General features: G+C 41.7%; 2 protein-coding genes and 1 non-coding gene across 5 annotated transcripts in view; 2 read left to right on the plus strand and 1 right to left on the minus strand.

Moving 5' to 3' along the window:
- Positions 1-26898, minus strand: part of rpl15 (ribosomal protein L15) — a 993591-nt gene that overhangs the window by 636245 nt on the left and 330448 nt on the right. The window lies entirely within an intron of this gene.
- On the plus strand, positions 113-19815 carry gmeb1 (glucocorticoid modulatory element binding protein 1). 3 transcript variants are annotated; one of them, XM_050034628.1, is made up of 10 exons: positions 113-349; positions 5069-5261; positions 5493-5545; positions 5685-5800; positions 10176-10279; positions 13112-13260; positions 14530-14655; positions 14767-14904; positions 15209-15331; positions 18336-19815. In XM_050034628.1, the coding sequence occupies exons 2-10, from the start codon at positions 5134-5136 to the stop codon at positions 19187-19189; spliced, it is 1791 nt and encodes a 596-aa protein (XP_049890585.1). In that variant the 5' UTR covers positions 113-349; positions 5069-5133; the 3' UTR covers positions 19190-19815. The 3 variants fall into 3 exon arrangements, with proteins under 3 accessions (XP_049890585.1, XP_049890583.1, XP_049890584.1); XM_050034626.1 differs by having other exon boundaries at positions 116-349; positions 15194-15331; XM_050034627.1 differs by lacking the exon at positions 113-349 and adding an exon at positions 1720-1798 and having other exon boundaries at positions 15194-15331.
- Positions 166-300, plus strand: LOC126384575 (U11 spliceosomal RNA). Its single transcript, XR_007569320.1, has one exon. It is a non-coding gene; the product is annotated as a U11 spliceosomal RNA (small nuclear RNA).

The following is a 26898-nucleotide window of genomic DNA, read 5'->3' on the forward strand; positions in this document are numbered from 1 at the left end:
ACTGACCAATGGTGACATAGTTCGTATAACACATATTAAAGTGTATGATGATTCTGCACTACACCATAAAACAGTCACACACAGAGGCAACTATATATTTGCCAAACCTCTGAGTGAGGAACATGTCGCCACTGGTGAGGGCGAGGGATGTTCACGTGCCTCGTTAAAAAGGGCTTCTGCCATGCTTGGCACAGGAGGGGTGGGGTTAACCACTCTTCTTGCGGAATCGCCATCAAGAGATTTCGGAAGCATAATTTTTTAACCCAGGGGCTGCTAGTGATCTCTCGTCCTGGCGCCCCATCTCCTGCTGTGAAAGAAAACATCAAAATGGTCTAAATGACTGCAGCATGTATGTATGTCTTGGTGACTTTTCAGAATTGTCTGTCTCTTTTAAACGTTTGAACCCTGAGCAAATAGGTGCAGTTTCTTTCAAACACGTGAAAAAGGCAGTGAGCAACTTAATGAGAAATGTCCCACAAATTGCAAAGAATTAAGAGATTCAGAAAGTTATTTAAAAAAAAAAAAAAAAAAAAATAGGGAAAAAATAAAAAAGCTAGCACTTTTTCCAGGTCATTAATTGTTTTGTTTTTTTAATGTTTCTTCTTTTTCTTTTTATATTTATTTTATTTTTTATTTTATTTCTATTTTTTTTTAACTAATTTTCTCCTTTTACAAATTTCTTGCAATTTTTGGGCCTTTTTTTTCTGAGTTGCTCATAGTGTTCTTTCCATGTTTTTGAAAAATATCGAGCCACTTTGCTCAGGTTTGAATACCTTGGTCTCTGGACTGATCAAAAGCTCTCTTTCAAACAACATATTGACTCAATAATTAATAAATTCAACTGCAATTTAGCGAAACTATATCGTTCCAAAAATTGCTTTATAACTTTCACACAAGCAAAAGAATTGCTGAACAGTTGTTGCTGCCAATATTGGACTGTGCTGAATACCTGTGAAACATATCTTCAACCTCTTAATGTCATTTACAATAACCTCTGTAGATTTATGTTAAGGTGTTCCTTCTGAACTCATCACTGCTCAATGTATGAAACTGACATTACCACTGGCTCCAGTGCATTTTCATTTTTTAAAGCAGTACTTAACACCATATAGCCTATCTTCATACTCACTTAGACACACTCAGCAACCTTACTTTTTAGTTCCCAAAAGATGCACATTCAGATTTAAAGCTCCCTCTGATTGGAATAATTTGCTCACTGCTCCTCTTTAAAAATCTGTTATTATCCTTTCTTAAAACATCATGTTACTGTGCCTGATGGTTAATGTTAATGTTAATGTTGTTGTTGGTGGTAGTGGTGGTATATTGATGCTCTGTGTGTCTTGTGGCATATCCATCCCTTTATTATGTGAGGATATTGTGGGCTTATGGGCATGATGTGTGTTTGTGAAGGACCCCTTTGAAAACGAGTCTAATCACTAATAAACTTTATTAAATACCCAGGCTGCTCCAGGTTTCAGTATTCATATGTCAAACAACCCAAACACTACATTACAGTGGACACAAGCAGCTTAGATACAATCCACGAGATCTGACTTAATAACTGAAGCCTATACAAACCAAAGGTGTCGCCACACGTTAAATACCCTTCACTTTCTAACGTATAATAAAGTGACTTTAGTCGCAGTGAGTGAAACTGGCTGCAGATGAGTTTAGTCAGGGTTTACAGGAGCGTGATAACAAGGCGAGCGCTGTTCAGCAGGAAGTCAAGCTTTATCAGCGGAGTGCGCATGCGCCGCAGCTCTGCTCAATCTAGGGCTGCGTTTCTCTCCATAAAACGGTAAGGACAAGCACTTTTTCACTATGTGGGCTGAAATAGACTTGTGTGTAACATATGGGCCGGTGTTAGGACACTAGCGGCAGTTTGAGCCGGGGGGTGCGGGTACATTGCGGATGGGGTTCAGCCAGCCAGGCTCGTACAGAATGGAGGGGCAACGCCGCCGCCGTGCCGTTGTTTGCTGTACGTGCCGCCGCACAGGGAGACGTCATTTTGAGGGGGAGCGGAGAGTTAAAATGCAGAGTTACGAAGGGACGTACGGTTCAGAGACAAGCGGCACGTAACCGTCACACTGTAAATGCAAAGCTTTACCCGTCTCGGACCGTATAGTTGACAACATTGTCCAGTTTGCCACACATTAAGTTACGCCCTTGCGTTAGCCATAATGGCTACCGCCGAGCCGAGTCTGAGGAGCTGTGTGCATCTCAGCGGCGAAAAGCAGTCAGCTGCCCACGGCGGTCGTGATAGCCCACTTAACTTTAACACACAGGAGTCTGTTATCGGTGACTATACGGATGGTTTACCTCAAGTGTGGCGGGGAACGGTCTGCTACACCGCACCTCACTTAGCATCTCCCAAAATCGCGCAAAGCTGCGGTTTCTATGCCTCAATGCGCGGAGTGAAGCTCACTAACGTTACCGTTACATCTCACTGCACTGTCTGACACTTTGTAAAAGTGCGTGTGCATGTGCAGTTTCAATTTGCGTGGATAACTACCCGACACACCACGGCTTATAATAATGTACCAGTCATTGTGGTCTCGTGATATTTGCCACCCCTGTGTGCACACCACGAAATAGTTCATTTAAAATAAATAATATTGTATTAACCCAAGTAATACACAGTCTATGCTCGCGATATCATATCTATTTGGGGTTGAACCATTTGTAAAATACAAAATGCCCCATGTTCGGTTTAAATTAGCAGATATACAGTCACATCATGTGAGACAGATATTCACCAATTCATGAATTTTAACATATTAATCATGTTGTACAAGTGGTTAACTTTCTCAGCAACATTAAAATGACAAATTGCTAAATGAGGTTTGTTTTTCTTCATGGTAGGGAGAGTGAATCAGCTGACAACCGCCCTAACTACTGTAACCTTTCAATTAAGCAGTCCCTCCAGGATCTCGCAACAAAAGAAAAACTTGAATTTGCGCCAATTTTGTCAAAAATTGCGATGAAAATTGCAGCATTTTTATGTGATTTTTTTTGCCGGAAATTGCGGTAAATGACAAAAATTGTGGCTAATGACAAAAGGAGAAAAAAAAATGTGATTTTTTTTTTTAATTCCTCCCAAAAAATAAGTCATGTAGTCACTTGCTATAACAATCATACTGAATATTTCAAAAATAGCTGCAAATGTTTTTATAGTTCTCTTCTTTAGTTTTATTTAATTAGTTTCAACACATGGACTCCAGTAATGTTGCAAAAAATCCTGAGTGAATATTGTAGCTCTCAAACCAGACAATGTGACTGTAAAACAACATGTAAGCTACATCTTCTGTAAACCTAACATTTTAATGCATTCAACACATATTGTATGCATTTAAACAGTGGAAATTCTTATGTCAGTACAGGGTGTTTTTCCACAGTGCAATGCCATTAGTGCGTCTGATGACATTTCAAATGACGCTGCATGCGCGACGACTTCCCGTCGGCTGGAAAATGCGGAAAAATCGCAGGACGTTTGAAAAATTGCAAGCTCCCACAAATGTTGCGGACTTTCTTTGAATTTGCGTTAATTATTGCGATCGCAAGATCGTGATTTTCTGGAGGGACTGATTAATAGCCCGGGCTATTATTTGAAATCAACAGGCCTATATTTGGGACAGGTCTTTAATTCCTTTCACACAAAACTGATGCTCAGCAAAGATTGGAAAACTCAATCCAATTGTTTATTTGAACTGGTATGAATATTACTTATAAAAAAATGAGGCTACTGATAATGTATCAGTTATGATTCAGTGATTTGATCTAGCTGCGACAGACATCAGAGAGAGAGTGAGTTATGGCACTTGGGGATTATGGCACCCAGCATACCGACACAACCCCACTTTATCCTGTTAAAACAATACTCACAACTTGGATTGATATTTATGAAAACCCTTTTAATTCTTTTGATCTGAGGACCCTTATGGACTAAAGAAATATGAATAACTTTCAGGGTAATTGAGGGATGGACACATAATTTGAGGTAGCCAACAACCCGGTTTTGGAAGAACTTCCAGGCATCTAATTGAAACAGGTTTTTATTTATCAAAATGTGTACTAGGAGGGACGAGGAGGCATTTAATTGAAGTTTTACAGTACGTTACAACATGCTCACATGTAACTAAACATGTCGTATGTCTACACTTCAGTTAAAAAGTGCCGTTAACCATACTGAACAAAAATAAGGGATGCACGATATAGGATTGTTTGCTGATATCTGATGTGTTGATAATAAACTCATTTGACCAATACCGATATCGATTCACTTTTTTCCCACCTAATTTAAGGGATCATCAAGTCTCGTCTGTAACTGCCATTATATTATACATCCATACTGTTACCATGACAGCTCAACGGCAGATGGAGACATGAAATACAATGTTTTTTCAGTGTATGTAATATTCATTCATTGTGGAAAACAAGAAAAGGCATGTTGGTCGGTTCATTTTAAAGCCAATATCGGCCGATACCGATGACGTGCTGATACTATTGTGCATCCCGAACAGAAATTTAAAAGCAAAACTTCTGTTTTTGCTCCCATTTTTACAGGTTTTAGTTAAAGATCTAAGACTTTTTTCATAAACTCAATAGAAGTATTTCTCTCAAATTTTGGTCACAGATTTGATCAAATTCGTGTTCATGAGCACTTCTCTCTTTTCAAGATAATCCATCCACCTGACAAACTGATTAAACAGCATCATGACTTCGCAGCTGTGCCTTGGGATTGTCAGAATTGAAGGACACTAAAATGTGGAGTGTGATCACACGATATGATGCCACAGGTGTCGCACGATTAAATGGAATTTTCAATTCACTACATAAACTGTCTTCAGTGTCGTTTCTGTGAATTTGGCAGTACATCCAACCGGCACATGTTGCTGTTTTGCGAATAACTTTGACTTTAAAACTTTCTTTAACTCAGTTCAAAAGTTGCTTTTAATCTCAGTGTCTTGACATTACTAACGTTAAGACTATATGAGAGCAAGATAAATATTTATGGGCTACATATCATCTTTCATAGAATGTTTTTTTATGTATTTGTCTTGTGTTTCAGATGAACAAACTCCTGGATAGCTGTTGTATGAAAGCAGCCCCCCTCTGTAGTCTTCTCTGAGTGTGATGGCGACCACCGACGAGGTCACGGTGTCCATGGGGGAGGTGGTAATGGTGAAAGCTGACGGTGAAGGAGACGCTGATGACCCTAATAAGACTCAGGTCATCCTCCAGCTCCAGCCAATAACCCCTGGGTAGGTACTGAACCCAGGCTTTCTGAGACTAGGCTAGGATGTAGCCTCAAACTACAGTTCAGGTCACTTCAGAGCAATTCAAGATTCAAGATGATACGCCATGATTAGGTGTTGATTACAGTAGTAGTAAAGAGTACTGCTCGTGTGTAGATACTGAGATACAAGATAGACAGACAGTGTCCTCTGTACTACGAAGAAGGAATGTGAAAATGCCAACTGTTGTCTTTTCAGAGATGAATCTGCTGAAACAGATGCAGCTGTCATGGCTGTTGAAGCACATCCAGGTAAGAGATTGTCAGAATAATATTTGGACAACTTGAAAGATTTAGTCATGCTCACATTGTGCACATTACGTTACAAAAAGCTTGTTTTCCCCTGCTTTCCTCACGTTGAAATGTCATGTGTATCTTTTCACTGTTTTAGAACAAACAGACGGAGATGACGTTGAAATTGGCTGTCCCATAACTTGCGGCGACTGTAAAGCTGTGTTGCTAGTGAAGAAATTCGTGTGCCCAGGAATCAATGTAAAATGTGTGAAGGTTGGTATTCATCATGGTTTTTAAATCTACATTGAAGCAAAGTGGCAACCGCAGGGTTTCATAAGGGCTGGGTGATATGGTTTAAAAATAATATTTTGATATAGTTAAATTACTGTTATAATTAAATCAAAGAGGGGCTACTGGTGTTTTTCTTTTGAAGCACCCGGCTCGTCTCGGGCCAGAAGTGTAAATGTTTTTGCTGCAGACTTAAAGCTTGCGGCCAGTTAGCTGTTGTAGTTAGCAGAAATGTAAACTGTTTTAGCGTTGCTGTTAAACATGAGGATTTATTCACTGTGAGCTGGAGACAAACTAACAAGTCTACAGTTTATATATTAAAGGGGAACTAATGTTTTTTTCAACCTGGGCCCTATTTTCCGATCTACTTTTGTCTAAATGAGTAATAGGATGTTCAATATTTGACATTTCTCTAGTGCGAAGCTAGGGCTGACCTGCCTGCAGCCCGTGAGCGCGCGCTATATTAAATAATAGGGCACTCAGACAGTGTCAAACAACGTCAAAATACGTCCACTAAAAGTGAATTTTTTCACACAGATAGGCTCGGATTGTTAGTATAATTATCTGACAATATAACGGAAAGGAGAAATGAGCGTCTGTGTTTACCTTTAGCTGGATTCAGATATGTTCCTCTGCCTGTTGTTGCTCCCTCTCTCTCCTCGTCCACTCTTCAGTTTCATGAGCTCTGCGTCCATGTACGTCCGTGTACTCCATGTTCAAATAAATAAAGGCGGTCATCAAATTCAAATGGCTCGTTAGGTTCCAGTTGGTCAAAATCAGGTAAAAATGCAGCCATGACTACTCCAAACAGAGTAACTCCTCGCGTTTGTAAGGTCAGTTCAGCGGTAACTTCCTGCAACAACTCAAATCTCGCGAGACGTGAGATTTCAGAGCCAGACTTTCACTCTGAGTGAGTGTTTTGACTTGCCACAACAAACGAATTTTTACCCGATTTTGACCAACTGGATCTGGATGAGCCATTTGAATTTGATGACCATCCATATTTATTTGAACATGGAGTACACAGACGTACACAGACGCAGAGCTCATTGAAACTGAAGAGGGGACGAGGAGAGAGAGGGAGCAGCAACAGGCAGAGGAACATGTCCGAATCCAGCTAAAGGCAAACACAGACGTTCATTTCTCCATTCTGTTATGTTGTCGGATAATTATACTAACAATCCGAGCCTAAAAATGGACTTTAAGAGTATGTATTTTGACGTTGTTTGACGATGTCTGAGTGCCCTATTATTTAATATAGCGCGCTCACGGGCTGCAGGCAGGTCAGCCCTAGCTTCATACTGGAGAAATGTCACATATTGAACATCCTATCACTCATTTAGACAAAAGTAGATAGGAAAATAGGGCCCAGGTTGAAAAAAAAAAATGAGTTCCCCTTTAATAGTATTCACATGTTGCACTGGTGCTCCATGGTTGCAAAATGAGACTTAATGGTGGTGCACGCTTCGTCTGCTCACACTATCGTAAAACTCATTAGGTAAACTGTTACTGCAGTGACGATTATCATGATGATTAATTCACTGAAAGCTGGAAGCAAACTAACAGCTCTTCAGTCCATATATTAATAATATTTGCAAGTCACAGTGGTGCTCCACGGTTGCAAAATGCGACTGCATAGTAGCAGTCTGAAGCGCTGCAAATACAAAGACACACGCTTCGCCTGCTGACACACTGCTGCTCAGGGGGAAGTGGTCTGGATGGGCGTAGGAGTGTGTGTGATGTATCATGTTTGTGAATCTTTCTGTGTGTCTGTGAGAGGAAGAGAGCAATAGGAGAGAAAACCAAAACACCATAGCGAATCTCATCTTGATGGCTCACAAAAATGACACGACAATTTACACTTGATGTTTTTGATATAATCATTTTATATATCCACGTGGAACAAGCCGCGATACATCAAGTATCATCGCTATATAGCCCATCGCTAGGTTTCACCACTGGTCTTCAAAAGCAATTGTGTCACAGGACACATTGACTCAAATATTAAACACTCATAGATGGCAAAAAAGACTGTTACAAATGGTTGTTACTAATCAATACTGTACATAGCTAAATGGCAACTAGGTCATTCAGTAGTCACTCAGCAGAAAATGAACACGTACTTCTTCTGGTGTCCCAGAAAAACGACACTGAGCTACCTTTGTATTTATTCTCACTGTAAACCTGCAAACTTCAAATAGCATTATGCTGATTACAGCTATAAGTGGGCATGTGCTTACAGTAGGTGATTAAGTTGAAAGCCCTGAACACTTAAATATGATGAATGTTCTTTTTTAGGACTTAAAGCTTTTTTCAAAACAAGTTTTCTCACTAATCTTTTCAAACATAGTGTTATGAATGAGTTGAGTTAAACAGGTGTTTACTCTTATCAATCACAGCTGGTCAAGCTGAATCCGTAACGAGCAGTTAAGCACAACAAATGTTCTGAACCAAATGAAATATTGAGCACCAGGGCTCGCGAAAGCATTTTGAAACAGCAGTAAGAAATCATTTAGGCAGCTGTCAGCAGTGCAAACAGTACTGTACATTAGACTGTAGCAGCTGAGGAATAAACTAAATCAGTTTGCTCAGCTTTAAAGCTACATTTGGGAAGTTTTAGAAAAAATATTTTCATTTTCGCCTTAACTGTCACTACACCCACGTGGTAGTACACGAGACGGATGGTCTGTGGAAAAATCATGTTCATCCTTCTCCTTGTAGAGCCTCTAATGGCATTTGCTACCACAAGGTGGAGGAATATGATTATTTTCACAGACTGTCTCGTGTGTTACTGTGTGGATGTAGTGACAGTTTTAGCAGATATGACTGAAAGTTAGTCGCAGCTTTAAACAGGTGGACCAGAACATTACCACACTTCTTTACTCAAGTTTTTCTTGGTCTCAGTTTTAGCAGCCCAGTACCTACTAGTAGTAGCACCTCTATCACCAGCCTCATTGTAAGAAGTGTCATGATTGCATACAAACAGTAGCATCCTAGTTAAGGACGCATTCACACTGGTGCTATTTGGTGTGCTTTAAACGAACCCTGGTCCGCTTCAATGGATAGTTTGGTTCGTTTGGAGTGGTGTGAACGCTCATTCGAACTCTGGTGCGGACCAAACGAGCGAACTCTGGTCCGCTAAAAACTGGGGGTCTCTGTTCACTTGCAAGTGAACCCTGGTGTGGTTCGCTTACAGTGGGAAATGCAAACGGACTATCCAGCGAATCAAAGAGAGGAAGTGACGTAGAGTGCGGTGCATTTTGGTGTTTGGTGTTTTTGTGGTGACCAGGCTGGCTGAAGGGGATGGATTTATAAAGGAGTTCCCCAGGGAACAATCGCGGATCCTCCACAGTTTCAGTCTGAAGATTCTCTACATGTTTTTTTCTCTGAGCTAAAAACTTTGACTCTGCTTCAGACTCTATCACATTATGACAATTTCATGGTTGCTTATTTTTCCATATATAATTCCATTTAAACTCAGATTGTTACCTGTGTTTTCTGTCTTCAGATCCTCCAGCTGTTTCTCACTGACAACTCCAACTGTTAATTTATCTGTTAATTTATCACATTGATCTGTTCTGTACGACATCTATTGCACGTCTGTCCGTCCTGGAAGAGGGATCCCTCCTCAGTTGCTCTTCCTGAGGTTTCTACCGTTTTTTCCCCGTTAAAGGGTTTTTTGGGGAGTTTTTCCTTATCCGCTGTGAGGGTCCTAAGGACAGAGGGATGTCGTATGCTGTAAAGTCCTGTGAGGCAAATTGTGAGTTGTGATATTGGGCTTTATAAATAAAATTGAATTGAATTGAATTTCCAGATGGGTTTTCCTCTTCCTGGTCAGTGGTGGTTTCGGGCAACACCGTCCCCAAATGAGCAGCTGTTGTAACTGCATGATGTTGTCCAGGTGGTTTGGTCCACTTTAAAAAGTGCAGTGTGAAAGTGAACCGAACCAAATGAAGGTGTGCAATTTTTCGGTATTCCCCGCCCAATTGAGTCCCCCCGGACTATCCTGGTGTGAATGTGTCCATAGAGTATGTAGGACATTCACAGAGGTACAACGGCAGATGTAAGTATCTTTGTAATGACCGTAAACACACCAAAAGCATTTGTGTTGGGTTTGTTTTTGGTTGTTTGTGTTTTAGTAAGACTTTGGGCATTGCTGCTGTGACCCAGAAAGCCCAGCAAACGCAACACAATTTGAAAACATAACGTTCAGTATCAGCAAAGCAATATCAGATGTATAAAGTACAGCATGTCATTTTGCTTCTTTTTTTTTTTTCTTGTCTGTAATCATCTCTGCTCGACCTCTACATTGCACTCAATGAACTTAATTTGATTTCTTAACTAATTCTCTCTCCATTAGTACGAAGACCAGCTGATCAGCCCGAAGCAGTTTGTGCACATTTCTGGAAAAGCCACTCTGAAAGACTGGAAGAGAGCCATCAGGATGGGTGGAGTCATGCTAAGGTGAGGAGATTTATATTTGGATTAGTCAGCCGGAAGCCATATTTAAATATTCTAAGTGCTGGTTGGTTGCACTACACAGCATTACAATTAATCACAGTCTGCAGGCAAACTCTTACATATTTATTGCCGCTGATGTAACGGGCAGAGATGTGACTCATACGTCTTAAATATCCAAAAGGATGACAAGATAAAAATGTTCCGTGTAGCTGTGAACTAACTAGACGTTATTCCATCACTCGTGAGCTGTAAATGAGATGAGGATAATGACTCTTGGCTTTTCATTAAACCTCCTGTCTCTTTGACTGATGTTTAATATACTGTGTGTGGAGTATTCTGAAAAAAAAAAGTATAATATCAGGGATACATCAAATATTGTAACTGCTGCATATTTTATTAAACAGAATATTATAAAATGGAAATGGAGCTATTAAAGACACTGTGGTGAAGTTGTACTTCAGTTGTCCTAATTAGTTTCTCTCAAGTTTAAAGGGCAACTACACCTATTTTTCAAAATGTATAAACGTTATTCCTCTGGTCTAAGACAGTCCAAAAATGTAAGTACACTAGGGCTGTCAAAATTGCTCAAAAATGCCGTTCGAATATTCCTTCTAAAAATAACTCATAGGTTCGAACCATTCGAATTTTTTTTTCCGCATTATGTCCACAAGAGGGCAAACTAATACAAGGAAACATACTTCTATGTGTATTAATACAAGGAAACATAACTACTTGTAGGTATTTTTATTTCAACATAAACGTCTTTGAAAACATTTACATACCTACACATTAAAACACATAAAACAATTATCTATAACATTACGTTATAAACGACCGCGGACCTCTCGCTGGCCCCCCCTCTCTGACCCGTGGCCACACTGCCCGCGGAAGCGCTGCAAATAGCCTCGAAGCACCGGACCGTGACCGGCTCGATCGTTTCGGTGTCTGGTCTATTTTCTGCGCGAGCCGCGAGCGAATGTGTCAAGCCAGGTGACGGAGACAACAGCTGGGAGCAGAACCGCTTGTCGACCAGGCTGGAGAAATGCGCGTCTGATGCCAACGCCCACTCACAAAGAGGACAGCTGCGGTGGTGTTTTTTTTTTCTCTCCACAATCGAATATCAATTTTCACAAGGTCCATTTTTTTTTTTTCAAATTCGAATTTAAATTCGAATTTAGAATATTCGTTGACAGCCCTAAAGTACACATGAACAACTTTCCCCCAAATCCAAATATATGCTGTTCACATAATCTGGTTGAAATTGATATATAAAAGCTTGAAGATCCACTCATTACTAAAGTCTCTGTCATATAAAAACTAAAGTGATGGTCAAAGTTGTCACAGTGAAATTTAAGGTGTGCTGATGGATTCACATCATCAACTCATGCATTGAGTAACATTACAAGTTAACGTTCCACCTTAAAAGTTGCCGGTAGTCGGCCCAGTGAATTATTTTTTTCTCAGACTCCAGCTGCTGTGAGAGGCAGCAAAACATCCTTTCATTTTATAGTTACAGTTTACTAATAAAACTCTCCACAGTATGAACAGTGGTTACATGAGCCTCAAAACCAGACACAACTCAGCCCTGAGCAGAGTGACCGTCCTCTACTGACCAATCAGACTGCAGTGTTCACAGCTCCACCTTTTAGTACCAGATCTGTGTGCTAGGTACCCCAACAGAGGGGGACCAAAAATGGGGACGGTACAGAACGGTTACATTGGTACCATCCACAACTTTTCACAGTGGAAACAGAAAAAAAAGCGAACTGAACGGAACTGAACGGAACTGAACCATACTGCTCGGTGGAAACAGGGCGTTTATGTTTCACAGCCGAGAACACTACAATAGAATAAAGCTCATTTGGGTATAAAAAAGAAAACAAAACATTCTGTGGGTCCACAAAGTCAGGCTTCCATTCATTGTCTATGGAGCAGCTCCAGACTTTATACTGTGTGACATCACAAGTTTGAGACTTACTTCTCTGGTGAGAGTAGCTCATGGTCACAAATATTGACTGAGCTTTCCTCGGCCATGGAAATAACATTTCGCAATTCTTAATTTAGGTGCTGTTCCCTTTCAAAGCTGCACTAATCAACAGTTTTATATTAACAAAAAAGTGTTGCTTGTAGTGACGAACCCGCAGAGAATTATCATCGACTCTGCAGTTCCCCACAACTCAGCAAAGCTTAATAACCTAGTTTAGCCCACTGTGGGCCAGAAAACCAAATCAAACTCCACTGTTATGAAGCTTGATTCTCTCTGCAGCTGGCAGCTGATTTCAGCTAAAAAGCTCTAAAAACCCACTGTACACAGTTAGAGAGCAGCTGGTGAACATAGTGGAACATTTAGCAGCTATAGAGACAGATATCTCCCTCAGGAGTTGGCCATACAATTTCTCTGTTGCTGCTACTTGTTTAGGTGTATGGTGATGAGATGTGTCTTGTTATCCATGCAGCTTTAAGAATACATATTTTCTTCATTTAGGAATATACAGCACTACTTGCATTTTGGGATGCTTGTGTGCACTATTTATATTCTTTTGTCTACTTTGAGTATTCCTCCTACTCAGGGTGTTTGTGTAGCCAAGCCCTGCACATTAATCAGCTGCTGCCTTTACAATTATAACATCCAAACAAGCAGAACAAGCATTGTGTTGGAGAAGCACTACACAACCAGCCACAAAATGCACATGCATGAAGTCAGGCAGCTCAGACAGCAATCAAACTTGGGCTGTCAGTTCTAAAGGATGTAGATATTCGGGCAGCGGTGGCCAATCAAATGAAACTCTTCCATTTACTAACTGTTTGATACCCTTTCTAATTTCTGCTCCTCAGAAAAATGATGGATTCAGGTCAGCTCGACTTCTACCAGCACAGCACACTGTGCACCAACACATGTCGCAGCACCAAGTTTGACCTCTTAATCAACAACACACGGTTCCCTCCAGATGGCTCTGGGCTTACCACACCCACATCCTCTCAAGGTGAGAACACACCGGAAAAGTAACAGTGATAAGGAAGAGAAAAAATATTCTCCATGTACAAGTTGTATGTTTGCTGTTTCACATTCTGTCATGCAAGCATGCGCTGATTCTGTGGCATTATGACTGCGACTGGGGACCAGCTGGAGGAAATGCTTCATTGTGTTAGACAGATTTCCTTCCCTGCATGAAATTCTTTTGACACATTGATTACAGCGACCTGCACCCCTACAGTCTTCCTCGAAGTGTAGCTTTACCTCTAAGCCTTAGCTTTGCATCACAATACTGTAAACGCCACACAAGCAATGACAACTGACAAGGCGCACTTTTCATGATTGCAGTGTACATACACAGGGGTAAGGAACACGCCAACAGAAAGCTATTTGCATCCAGATTCATGCAAATTTCAAACAGAATTAAAAAGAATTAAATTTTCATGATTCTCTCTGAACAAGTGTTTATTTTAGCTCAGTGGTTACACAAATAACCTGAGCTCTGAGCTCTTTAGCTACAGTGTGCTTCACTGCTGCTGTCCTTATGAGTTTAGGAGTGGCTCTTTAATTAAGAGCTGTGTCATAGGTGTGTAGCTGTACTACAGACACCTGTCAGCCAAACAGAAAGGAGTTCTCAATGACCACAGTATAAGCAGGCATCACTGGATGTGGAGACAGAGGCAATAATGTCACAATAATTTATGTTATCGACTTATCGCTCAATGTATGGACATGACCATGATGATTTTGCTGTTCTTGGTATGTCACCAACATTTTAGCCAACATGATGCCAGCATAAACAGCTGGGTAGCGTAGATTTATCCCCAGTTGAAGTATAAGTTGGGTGCCAGACAGGAGAATAAACACAGTCCTACACAGTCATAGAAAAATATTCATTTAAATTAGTTGGAGAATTAGCCTGGATAGCTAGTTTTCACCGCTACGAAATGTAAAGGGAAAAACACAAATCGTTGTTTCGTTCCTCAGTTAAACCGCTTTATATTCAACCCAAAACAGACTCATATCAAATGATTAAGATTAATAATCAAACACAAGATTCCACACACCAATTTCTCCTTTCGACGCTGAAACTTTCATTGTGTCAGTGTTGTAGTCCAAGGTAGCATCGACTGTTCTCAAAGATGCTCCAATATTCAAGACTTAGAATCAGCTGCCAAACATTTGCTGCAAATATACCAAGCAACCACATTCACATGATCTTAGGTCTTCACAGCAGTGCGTTACAAGCATAATGCTGGTTCTCCTGTGTGAATTGCAGCTCAGGTGGCTCTGGGTAATGGCGGAACGGCAGGTGAGGACAGAGCCGAGGTTCTGAGCGGGAAGATGGACTGGATTTCGAGCTCACTGGAGGCTGTGGACAAGAAGGAATTGAATGAGATCTCAGGTCACAGAGAGCACACAACCCAACACAGACAGTTCATTTGTAGGTCATACACACATAAGCACAGAGCACACCAGTGACTGAGACTTGCGTGTATCGTCTGTTTGTCCACAGAGGACACACTGAACTTCTGGAAGGGCATCGCTGATGTAGGTTTGCTGGGCGAAGTGGTGACCAACATCAGCACAGAGCTGCTGGAGCTGCTGAACGGCGTGCAGCAGCGCAGGGAGCCAGCAGCCTTACAGGACACAGGTACGGAACAACGCTAATGTGTACAGGCTGCTGGGAAAACTCATCCAAACAGACCATGTGTAGGATTTAAGGCTCACTCGAAGGTGCATGAATGTAAAACAAATGGAAAGAAAGAACAAATTCACCTGCTGTTGGAAGCCGACGGATGAAAAACCAACACCAGAAAGCTTTTAGAAAGGCTGCCGTTGGTTCATGTAACAATAATGACTGATTGTTTACAACAGCTGAATTTGTTCCTCCTTTCTGACTGACCAAGTGACCCTTTGATTGATTGCCGCACTGATCCCAGATTCCTGTCTGGTAGAGGTGGCGGTGCTCAGTAACCTCGCCCAAGTGTTCGGCCTGCTCGACTCGGTCAAGAAGACGGTGGAGAGGAGGAGGCAGCAGACAGATCCCAGCCAGGAGCAAATCCTCAGCACACTCAACAGTGAGTACAGAACAAAAACAAGGTTCCTCTTCAGCAGCTGCCACACTGATTCTCTTAACCTCTGTGACTCTGTGGGGACACAGGCATCCTCGGCCCACGTCACTGTCTCTCAGAGGGTGTAGCGGGCTGAATTTTAAAGCCAGAATGAAGACACCAGTATCATATGAAACTAGAGGTCCTGACCAATTGTTACCTAACAAGCTGGCACAGCTTCTTGGGAATGGGGCTAAATAATGCAAAGTTAGGCAACATTTTGGCAAGGGAAAAATTGACTAGGGGTCCCTTGACCTCTCACTTCAAGATATCTGAATGAAAATTGATTCTGTTGTTACCCATGAGTCTCCCTTCTACCGACATACACACTGTGGGCTAGTCTCGTGCAGTTCAGGGCAAAATACATGCAGTTTTTGCCTATTTTATTTGAATATTTCTGCATACTAGAGTCCCTAAACAGTCTTGGAATTACTTAAATGATATGACTGGAAACCTGGAACTCTTGTGGATTCAATGAGTTCAACTTTATTGGTGTGTAATGACGTTAGCCCCCACAGTCGCCATTTCATTTTTAGTGGGACAACTTCTGTCAGACGGGCCTCAATGTATAAAATGACCTGTTGTGACCTCTTGGATAATCACAGCCTCATGAGACTTTACAACCACAAACTAGAGACCTCGGGTGTTCGGACAATTGGTGGCTGTCATAGGTAGAACAGAAACACAATGGTTTTTTACATATTTATAACTAGAAAAACAGATGATTATTATATGACTGATTTTCATTTTACTTTTTACAGGAAAACACCAGCATCAGTGTTTTTATTTTCTCAATCAGGGTGTCCGCGGGGTCTTAAAAAGTATTAAAAAGTCTTAATCACGATTTTATTAAGTATTAAATTTTCTTGGCATTCAAGCTTTGACAAAAAGTATCCATGAATATATAATTTATTTTCCTCCTCGTGACTATTACAAACAACAATGTGTAGGTAGGCACACTCGGACTGCCACTCGGGGCCGTGCGCGTACCTGTGTGACATCACGCGACGGCGCACCTCCAGGCGCCAAATAGAGGAGCAAAAAACATTTAAAAAATCCTTCTCATTTTATCTGAGTACTGTTGTATGTTTGTGCTCCATAGATTTAATAGCAAACTACAACTGTTTAGTAAGTTAAAGATGCGTTGCTGCTAACGACAGCTTGAAGTGGTGATGAGGTCTTCAGGTTTTTTTGGAAGGTCTTAAAAAAGTCTTTAAAAGATATTGAAATTAACCTCAGGATTCCTGCATATACCCTGTCAATTGACCCACTGTGTTTATGTTCTTGTTCAGTCATAGATGTGTAGTAAATCTATAAGGTGCTCATTTTGTAGATGAAATCTACATTTTAGCCATGCTAGCAGCGTGACTCAAGGGACAGCAGTGTCAGTGTGCCAGTCCACCGCTTTAATTCAGATTAAACTACAACTACAGAATGGATTACCAGACTTTTTGTACAGACATTCATGGTCCCACAGGAGGATGAATTTTATCTTCTCCTGACTTTTTCTCTCCAGTGCCACCATAAGGTGAACAAACTGATCTGTTTACCAGCCTGGATTATTCTTTTTTCTTTGCCACTTGGAATAAAAATGATCAAGAGGAAAAATCCACTAAACATAGATGTTTCACCTCTTATGCACTCATCAACACTTTACTGCTACCACCTCCTGTCAGCACTAATTAGACTAATGAATATTAATCACAGATATAAGGTGAGAATCGTGTTCCTTATTAGGTCCTTTTCCTTGGTGAGTAAATGGTGCCAAACTGTTAAATATCACGGCCTCTGAAGCAGGAAATGAAGATGATAACATTTAAGTACAAATTAAATTAATAGAAGCATTTCAGATGCTTCTTGTTGTGGAACTAAAAAATCTGGTGCATTGCCTTGGATTGGCAGGAAACTAATAAACCCTTTGAAACCTGGATCGACATCAATTTTTTTCTGCTGCGTTAAGATGCATCTCACAAACATTTAAACCTTTGAAACCTGAGTAAATGGTTTGATTTCTTTGGAAAAATGGGAACAAAGGCAATGAGCAATTTAGCAACAAACAATCCTGCAAAATCTCACAAACTCCAAGTTAGTCTAAATTATCCAAAAAAAAAAAAAAGTAGCTTGCTGGTAGTTGAGCTACATTCATATTTGCATCGTAATTCAAGTGGTTAAATTACCTTTTTTCCATTGTTTTGCGTCATTAACGACTGAAACTACGAACAATTTGAAGCCATAAAAGGAAAGGAATTTATATTTGTTTTTTATTTCTATTTTACCATCGCATCTCTACTGTAAATGAACTCCCTGTGACCACACGTATTGATTATTGTAATTTATAAACAAATATTAGGGAAGTTGTTGCATGCTATTTTACAAGTTACCTTGCTAACGGAGTAATTCAACTTGGTGAAATGAACCCCAACTCTACAATCTGGAATGTTTGATCATTATTTACAAAGTAGTTTGAACTACTTTTTCCAAATACCTTTTTAGTTAACTGAGCTAGATTTCTCCCTGGGGTCGCTTTGCTGTGGTTCAGCTTCTTCCAGAGTGAAGTAATTAGTAGATTGCAAAGCTGTGCTTCCAAAGTGGCTTCTCCAACACTGTTCAAAAAGCACATGACCTGAAAAGACTCTTAAAAGTATGAAAAATGTTAAGATGCAGAACTCTTGGAACTTAATTATAGGACACAAGCCCAAAGCAGTGGCTGTGTGTGGCGACTGCAAAGCCTGGTGTTTGTGTGAGTTTGTTATTTTTAAATTCACATTGTTTAAAAATTAAATATGAAAAAGGACAGATGAGATTTTAAATAAGTCAGTGGTATATATGGTTTTTAGATTGGACTTGACATTTGTTGCCATCTCAAATAAATATTAATATGAAATATCAACATTAGGCTGTGCAAAAAGAAAAACTGAGAAAAAACTGTAGAACAAAATAACTCCAGTGCTGTGTTGTGTGTTCTGTGCAGACCTGGAGGTTCAGTTGGAAGAACACAGGAAGCAGCAGCAGGTTCGAGCTCTCTTTTCCTGCCCGCAGCCTGCCAAAAACAAAACTCCCACCAAGCGCCAGACCAAGCGGCCTCGTCTCCAGAGGCCCGCCTCCACCACCACCCTCCTGACCTCCCCCATCAACCAGCAGGCCACCCTGCAGCCCCAGCAGTTCACTGTTCTTTCCCCCATCTCGTTGTCCTCTGTGGGTCAGCCATTCACGGTGGCAGGCCTGCCCATCGCCTCCCTGGCCCAATCCTCCAACACAGTTACCCTGCTGCCTGCAGGCTCGCAGGTCTTCACCCGCTACATGGTGACTGGAGACGGAAAGGCAGACACCATCACCTTGCACCCGTCCTCTGGCCTCACGCTGGTGGGCACCACCACCATGCAAGACTCCAGCCAGTTGGGCACGGTGGTGAGCCCCGTAGAGCTGCTGCACCTGAGCCAGCAGGCTGGCGGCACAGAGGTGGTGCCCATAGAAGGCCAGGTGGTGGACGGCACTATGGTGGTGCAGCAGGAGGTAATGCAGGGTGAGGTGGAGGCTGGCCAGGAGCACACGGTCATCGAGATCAACCCAGCTCCGATGGAGCAGGCGGTGGGAGTGATGGAGCTGCAGCTAACCGGGGAGTCGGGCAGAGATGGTGCTACCATGATGGTCCAGAGCGGGATGGAGGTGACTATGGCTGCAGCGGAGGAGGAGACACAGTGCCAAATGCAGGAGGCACAGACTGAAGGGGTTCAGGGGCTGCAGCTGGATGCCAGCGGACAGTTGTCAGGTGTACAGATAGTGGTTATAGGAGAACATACTCAGGAAGAAAACAAGGTCAAATGAGACAAACCTCCTATTTTATCCAGCAGAGCAGGTATGGACTCGTACGATCACAGACTTGTGAAACTGTAAATACACAGAATTTCCAAATCCACAAATTGCCTTGGCCTAAGACCAAGCTCTAGGGAGTAGCCATTTTTCCTTTTTTGGTGTGTGTACATGCTCCTCTCAACTTGTTGATTTTTTTATTGAAACAAAGAGGCATCACAACAAAGAATATACTGTGTGCTTCTGTTTGATTTGTATTTAAAGTGTGATTCCAGTTCATTACAATTGTTGGGTCAGATATTTGTAGTTTTGGCCATCATTTCTGTTGGGAATAATAACGCTGTGCCCGTCGAGTTAAATACTGAGAGGTGAGAATGTGTCAGTATCTGAGTCAGTCAGACAGACTTTTAACAAGTCTGCGGGTTAGCAAACCTAAGGGAAGTGAAAACATCTGTTGTGTGATCACAGTCTTCCTGTGCAAAGCTGAATTATTACCACCATTTTGGGTGTGCTCACTTTACAGTTACACCTCTAAATAAAAGGGGCAAATCAGTTTCAGGCTTCCTATCCATACCCACACATCTGAACCAGGAGGAAACAATATGATTTGGCAAAAAGAGCTGAATAATAAATATTTAACTTTTCAAGCTTTTTTTGCAACGATGACCTTGAATCTCAAGGACACTGACTTTGAGCTTAAAAATGTCAGTCATCACCTGTTTAGCTCAGTCTGCTTTAATCTGCAGATGTGCTCATATTGCCAACTAGCTGAAAACACATTCAGAGTTTGAGTGTATAAAAGACGTAAACAAACATGAAGTCTGACCTTCTTTTTGCTCAAGATAGTGGTTCAATAGTTAGTTGTCAATACAACATTCATCTGTAGTGCAGAAACATTGAGAACGCCTGGTTAAATCAATCTGTCTGAACTGTTGTCAGTCTGACTCATAGAAATAGAATGAATAGAAAGGACTTTGAACTACCTGAACTTGAAATTGAAACTGAACTGTAATTGTTAGTTGTCATGGTGACAACATGCACACATCAGCAGGGCCGTAAAGTGTCACACTGGCTAGTTGGACTGCAGTTTTGGCCGACTGCTGCCTTTTAATTGATCAAAGGAATCAGGGCTGGGTATTGTTTAAAAATGACAATACCAGCACCAATAATGGTACCTTTAATGTGATACAGATCCCAGTAGAGTACTTCAGTAGATACAGTTTTTTTTCTGCTAAATCCAATACCCATCGTGAATTGGAAGAACTCATTTGCATAAAGCGCCACCAGATGCCACAAGCATGCAGTGACGCCATACTTTTAAATGTTTTGGTGCATCTTAGCACGCTGAACTGCCATCTCCATCAGAGACACTGCACTCAACTTCACCGCACCACAGACTGTATGGACTGTAGCTGTTACGGTCATGGGCCAATCACATGTTGCAGTAAATCAAAGAATGCTCCCAGTGATTGGCTGCCAACACGACCATACAAATAGTCATTTTTTTCTGTATCTAGGTACACAAACAACTGAATGCAGGTACTGGTTTATTTTAGTCGATACTTTAAAGGTATCAAGTAGCAATACCCAGCCCTAAAAGGTATTCATTCAGTCATGCATTCATTCATTCATTCAAACCTTGGGAGACCCCTAATTTTCAATGATGTCGAGCATGAACTCAGACATTAAAACAATCATATCAGTTAAAACAGAAATGAAATCATTCAAAGCAACAACAATAACTATAAATGAGCAGTAAAAGTAGAGCTACAGGGTGATAACTATGCTAAAGTGTAGATGTATAATTAAAAGCATGCGCACTCAATTAAAACAAGATCAGAAATAAGGCACTTAAACAGCCGTAAGTGTAGCAGAGTGTCCAAGTTCTAAGTCTTTTGCAGATTATTCCATGTATAAGGTGCACTGTAAGAGAATGACCTAGTTCTGATTAAGGGAATGTGAAGCAACCTATTCTGTGAACGAGGACCAACAGTATGTGAGGACAGAGTTAAGACTGATGAAATATAGGGTGGAAGCATCTGTATCAAAGCTTTATAAATGAACAAATGCTTTTCCTGCCTCACAGCCAACTGTGGTCAGCCAACCTTTCGGTAAAGGTGTCAGTGGTGGGTGCTGTAAGGATCACCTGTTATGAACCTTAGGGCTGAGTGGTAGACATCATCCAGTGATTTCAGTGTAGAGGCAGCAGCTTTTCCATATATAACATCCCCATAATCCAAAACAGACAAAAATACAGATTCTACAATTCTTTTCCTGTGTACAAAAGGAAAACAGCTTTTATTTCTGTACAGAAAACCAAGTGTTTTTTCAGTATGGTGCTTAAAATTAAGATGGTCATCCAGCCAGATACCAAGGTATTTATATAGTTTGACTCTATATGGATGAGCCATTTGCAGAATGGATATTGAAAGAACCAGTGTGAGAAGCCTTGGTGAACAGCATCCATTTGGTTACATCTGAGTGAAGTACTAACTTAGGATATGTAACTGAAGTTGAAGCAAATCAAAAGACGATTGTAGACGTTCACTGGCTGATTGAGCAGATGTAATATAATATAAGCAATATAAAACTCTGTCATCCGCATACAGATGAAATTTACATGATTTGGGGGGAGGGGTGGGTTAATATCATTTATGTAAATTGAAAACAATATTGGCCCTAACACTGAGCCCTGTGGAACACCTTTAGTAATATTACAACTGGAATGGACATCATCCATCTTTACACATTGCAGTCTGTCAGAGAGGTAGTTTTCAAACCATAGGCAGCTGAATCAAAACCAGTACGGGACATTTTGCTATCCAAGGCTCGTGTAATATCATTTAGAACCCAGGAGGTTGGAGATATGTCACTGTGCAAAGGACTAAAACCAGACTGTATTGACATCTTTGTACAGGGAGTAGATGTATTTATAACTGGCAGTGTTCGGAGGTAACGTGTTAGTTTTGAAATTCAAGTAATCAGTTATTTAGTTGCCATTAATTCCACGTTGTTGAAACGTGATGTAACATCACTGTAGTTGTCTTCAAAGAAGAAGTGAGCGCCACTGCTCGGCGTAAACTGAGAGGCAGAGACACAGCGGGGATTTATTTTGTTTCTGTCGAGTTTGAATGAAGTGTGTTTTACGATGGGTTAACAAGGGGATTAAGCGAAAGTCTTAGCTCGATGAAAGAGAGAAACTTGGATTGGTATTTTGCTTATTTTTTAGATATCTATAAAGGTAGTGAAGTCCCTGCTTTGGGGTGGGGACGCTAAAGTATTCTACTTTTCTCTGTAGGAAACGTTGTAATGTGAATCCAGCAATCCTCGCCTTCCAAGGCAGTGGAGATAGTGCACAAAAGCTTGTTTGGTCATGACTGCAAAACCTCACCTTGGTGCGTTCATGTCTTGCCACAAGTAGGTTTGTGTATACAGAATTATACGTTATTGAAGAGACGTCACTGTTATCTCGAATCTCAGCTATGACCTTGGTCCATTCAGTGTCATCAAACCCAACAGAAACAATGGCCAAAACTACAAAAACACCCAAGTTGTAATCATCTGGAATTATCCTTGAAGCCTCCATGAGCAACCCGAGGACAAGATAATGCACTGTAATGTAACTGTAAAGTCTACATGCAGGGCTTTAATGGTGCTGATGTTTTTGTCAGTTCACATCCTCTGACACTGACTCAGCAGCGGCAGGCTGCAAGTCACGGCCTCCCGCTGCTGATCAGACTTGTTACCAGTAACAGTGTTGGTGTCACTCGAGGCAGGGATGTATTTTGCACTGTCTGTGTGTGGTAGTATCGCATCCAAGCTGTATTGTTTTTGCACTGTGTGACGTCCTTGTGGGACGACAGGAAGATGTTTGCAACGATGCCTGCTCTCTAAGCATTTCTTTAGAATTTGGCCACACCGTGTGGCAGAGTGTTTCTTATGTGCATAGTTAAACGGAAACAGACTGAACTCCTCTCACTGGAACTGCATTGCTTATGCACTTATTCTCTCAGTGGTTTCTTACTGCCTGATTTTATCCACAAACTCCATTTATTTTCTTTATTGTGATCACCTATGGCTTTATCTCAGTATGATAGATAGTGTGAGCTACTGGGCTGATTGTTTAAGTGGATATATAAAGACATATATATACTTAATGTCAAACTTGGTATGCCTGTATTTTACACTTGTAGGTTCATATTTATTAGTTTCCAAACTCTGTTTAAGGTGCAAACATGGATTAATTTATGCTCTTGGCTGTAGCTCACATCATCAAAGACATGTTCAAGACGTGTGCATTTCCAATAATTTAATTTAACAATGAGGGTATTTGCATACTGACTTTGTAATGTGTTTTAATATCAGATTAAAACAGAAAAATAACAAGTGTGAGTGGTCGTGTCAGTGTTTCACCACCAGAGGGCGCTGTGTGCTCACTCCACCACGGGCTGAAACTGGAGATGAGGGTTACAGCTGCAATAATAGATGGTAGAAATAGTCTGCTGTAATCTCTGACTTCTCCATGTGTCAGGTTTATTGCAGTATACGGTGTAATCTGCACCGTCACGGATGCTGTCCATGATGGGCAGGCCTCTCTAGAGGCTGAGCCGTGCTGACAAGGCACCAGGGCTCGCTGGTTATTACATTTCCCTCTTCTTGTAGCCCCTAATAGTCCCAGACAGGCTGTATGAGGGGAGAGGCATGAGGGTTTGGGTTATACAAGCACAAAAACAGGCGCATACATAAACCGGAGGACTGATATAGACACCAGGATGAACTGATTGTAGGTGTGTTGAGTACCAAAGGGAAACATCAGCAGCTGAATGTAAAGCCGCTGGGGGCCAGGTGAGGGCTGAGAGGTTGAAAAACTGAACCGCAGGGGTCATTGTGTGGTGTAGGAGGAGTGGGATATGCTGTCCGAGTAAATTACACAGACGTTCTGTAAGCACCAGATTGTGTTTCCTCACATGTCGTGCACAGGACAAAGAGAACAGGAGCAGCAGGAGCAGCAGAAGCATCAGTTACATGTCGGAAACGTCTGAGAGACTCCTGAGGGGTTGTAAGGCTGTTAAAAGAGAGGCCAACGTGGCTGACATTTTGTCAGTATCACCTCAGATATAGCATGTTAAGCTGAGAATAGATACACCAGCGTGACATCTTGTAGTCAGTGAATCTCACAGGAAGGACTGCTTGGAGCTCTATCTATAGCATCGCAGGAGGGAAACAGACTCATAAATTCTGTAATCATACTCCAGCAGATTTAACACATGTGCTTGAAGTGACAAAAAAATCAGCTTTTTTTTAGGTTCATTTACATCAATTTGCATATTTAGTCTACACATGCTGACTGTAAGATACCCTGCTAATAAAGTGGGACTGTTGTTGCTGAACCCATCATCACGAGGTCCTTAAAGCAACACCTACCAGGTCTGTCACCTTTTTTTTTTTTTTTGCAGTTTCCTTCAGACCATGATCAGCGTGAGATTGTTCCCCTTCACTATAGTCTACATATTTTCCAATGTGGTGCCATACAGCTGCACTCTGTGTCTTGGGGCTGTCATGTGAGGTTGTTCTGTAGTTTCTGGTGTCTCTGCTGCCTCACTTGGGTCGCAAATTGCAACTGTTGCTGTAGATTAAAGGTCCAGTGTGTAGAAGTGGCGTCTAGCGGTAAGATTGCCGAACTGAAATCTCTCCTGTGTGCCAAGCATGTAGAAGAACAACACACAAAAACACAAATGGCCCTGTCTAGAGCCAGAGTCTGATTTGTCTGTTTGGGCGACTGTAGAAACAACATGGTGGAATCCATGGAAGAGGACCCACTCTGTATGTCAACATAAACATCTCATTCTAAAGGCCCTGACACACCAAGCTGACGGTTGGCCGTCGACCAAAGTCGGGCCGTCGATGAGCGTCTGTCGCCCTAGTTTTTGAGGTGTGTCCTGTAGTGTCTGCACTTTGGCGGCGGCTTTTCGGCTGATTGAGCATGTTGAATCAGCGGCGGAGCTTGTCAGTGAGAGAGATCACTCTGATTGGCTGTTCAGGTTTTATTTCCTCGCCCCTGTAGCGAGTGAATCTGCCTGTAGTGAAACCGGGGCTAACTGGTGCTTCCTCCTCAGGCTCCACTTCACTCAGGTGCCCCGACAGACCCGCTGCTTCTTCCCACTTTAACCTGAATAACAAACCGGAGCTAGCTGTGAGGCTAGTGGAGCGTTAGCCACAGCATGACCGGAGGGAAGCACAGCCGAGCGTTAGCCACAGCATGACCGGAGGGAAGCACAGCCAGTTAGCCTCCGCTAGCTTCCCAGCTAATGTTAGCCCCGGTTTTCCATTTGGATCCAACCGGAGCACCGAGCCCTGGTTTGTTATTCAGGTTAAAGTGGAAAGAAGCAGCTGGTTTATCGGGCAGCTGAGTGAAGTGGAGCCTGCGGAGGAAACACCGGGACCGTCTGGATGTAAGTCTGTGGAGGTGCTGCGGTGCTCGGCTGCACAGATAGGAAACCCCTCGGCTGACAGGATGTACCACTCTCTCACTCCGCTCTCTCACGCAGGCGCAGAACGTATATGCTACTTGGCCGTCGGATGTAGTCCGTGTAGTGTGTTCAAATGCAACTGACACAGAGCGACGTGAGGCGACGTAGACGACGCAACAGTTGGCTTTCGTCGCCGCTAGTTCTTTGATGTCGGTTTGGTGTGTCCACACCTTAAGGTAACAAACCACGAGAATTCTTACTTTCAAGTCCCTAGTGTAGTGGTTAGAGCACTCCTCTTCCATGTGGAAGGTTCTAGGGTTCGAATCCTGCTGGGGTCAACGTCAGCAAAGGCAGGCAGTGGCAAGGGGTTCCCACCACTGAATCAAACGGGATCAGATTCCTTAAGGAGGCTTCAGGATTAGAAGTAACTCCGGAATCTGAGCCAAGTCCTCAATGAGGGCGTGTCTGAAGCCCGTTGTAGACAGGAGGTTCCAGACGTGAGAACGGATTCATACACTAATAAAAAATATCTATGAATATTATATACCATTTCTGACAATAGATGCCCCTAAATCTTACACGATGGACATGTAAGGCAGCTGCTTTTACACATCGTTAGTGATGGTCTTCTTTGGCCTTTACTTATCGTGTAGAACCCAAAATACTCCATGTGGTGATCATCTGAGTGATCAGGACAGTTTTGTTCACAATTGTCCTCCTTCTTTTTTATTTATTAATTTAGTTGACTGATAGGTCTAGATGGTTTGTTGCATTTATATACTGTACCTTTTGAATTGGAACAGGTCCTTTCAAGTTCAAATTATGAATAGAAAGTGACAGCCTTACCACCTTCAGCATTATGCAGTAATTGCCCGGACCTGTGATGTAAGATCAAGGCCTTTGAACGTCAAGTCTGTATTTTTCATGTGCTTTTTTAAAACCTGTCAACTGATAGAAATCATTGATTCCATGATTCACACACACACAAAAGGCCTTTTCTCCATGTCCGAAGTAGAAACTATCAAATGCTTTAATTAACAGAATTCCGTAACAAAGTATTAGATATATTATTGATTTGAACGGGTGATACGGCTAACGTGTTGGCAAAAATCCAGCATCCAGCAGACGCAGACCAACATTAGCATTAATTTGCAGGCACATGTCTGGCCAGCTAACAAATGTAAGTCCAACATTTACTCTCCTTTTATCTCTTGTTTTTATCTCCAGCAAGAGAAAAATGTCTCTTCAGCTGGT

Source organism: Epinephelus moara, chromosome 22 (genome assembly GCF_006386435.1).
Source record: "Epinephelus moara isolate mb chromosome 22, YSFRI_EMoa_1.0, whole genome shotgun sequence".
Classification (NCBI taxonomy): domain Eukaryota; kingdom Metazoa; phylum Chordata; class Actinopteri; order Perciformes; family Serranidae; genus Epinephelus; species Epinephelus moara.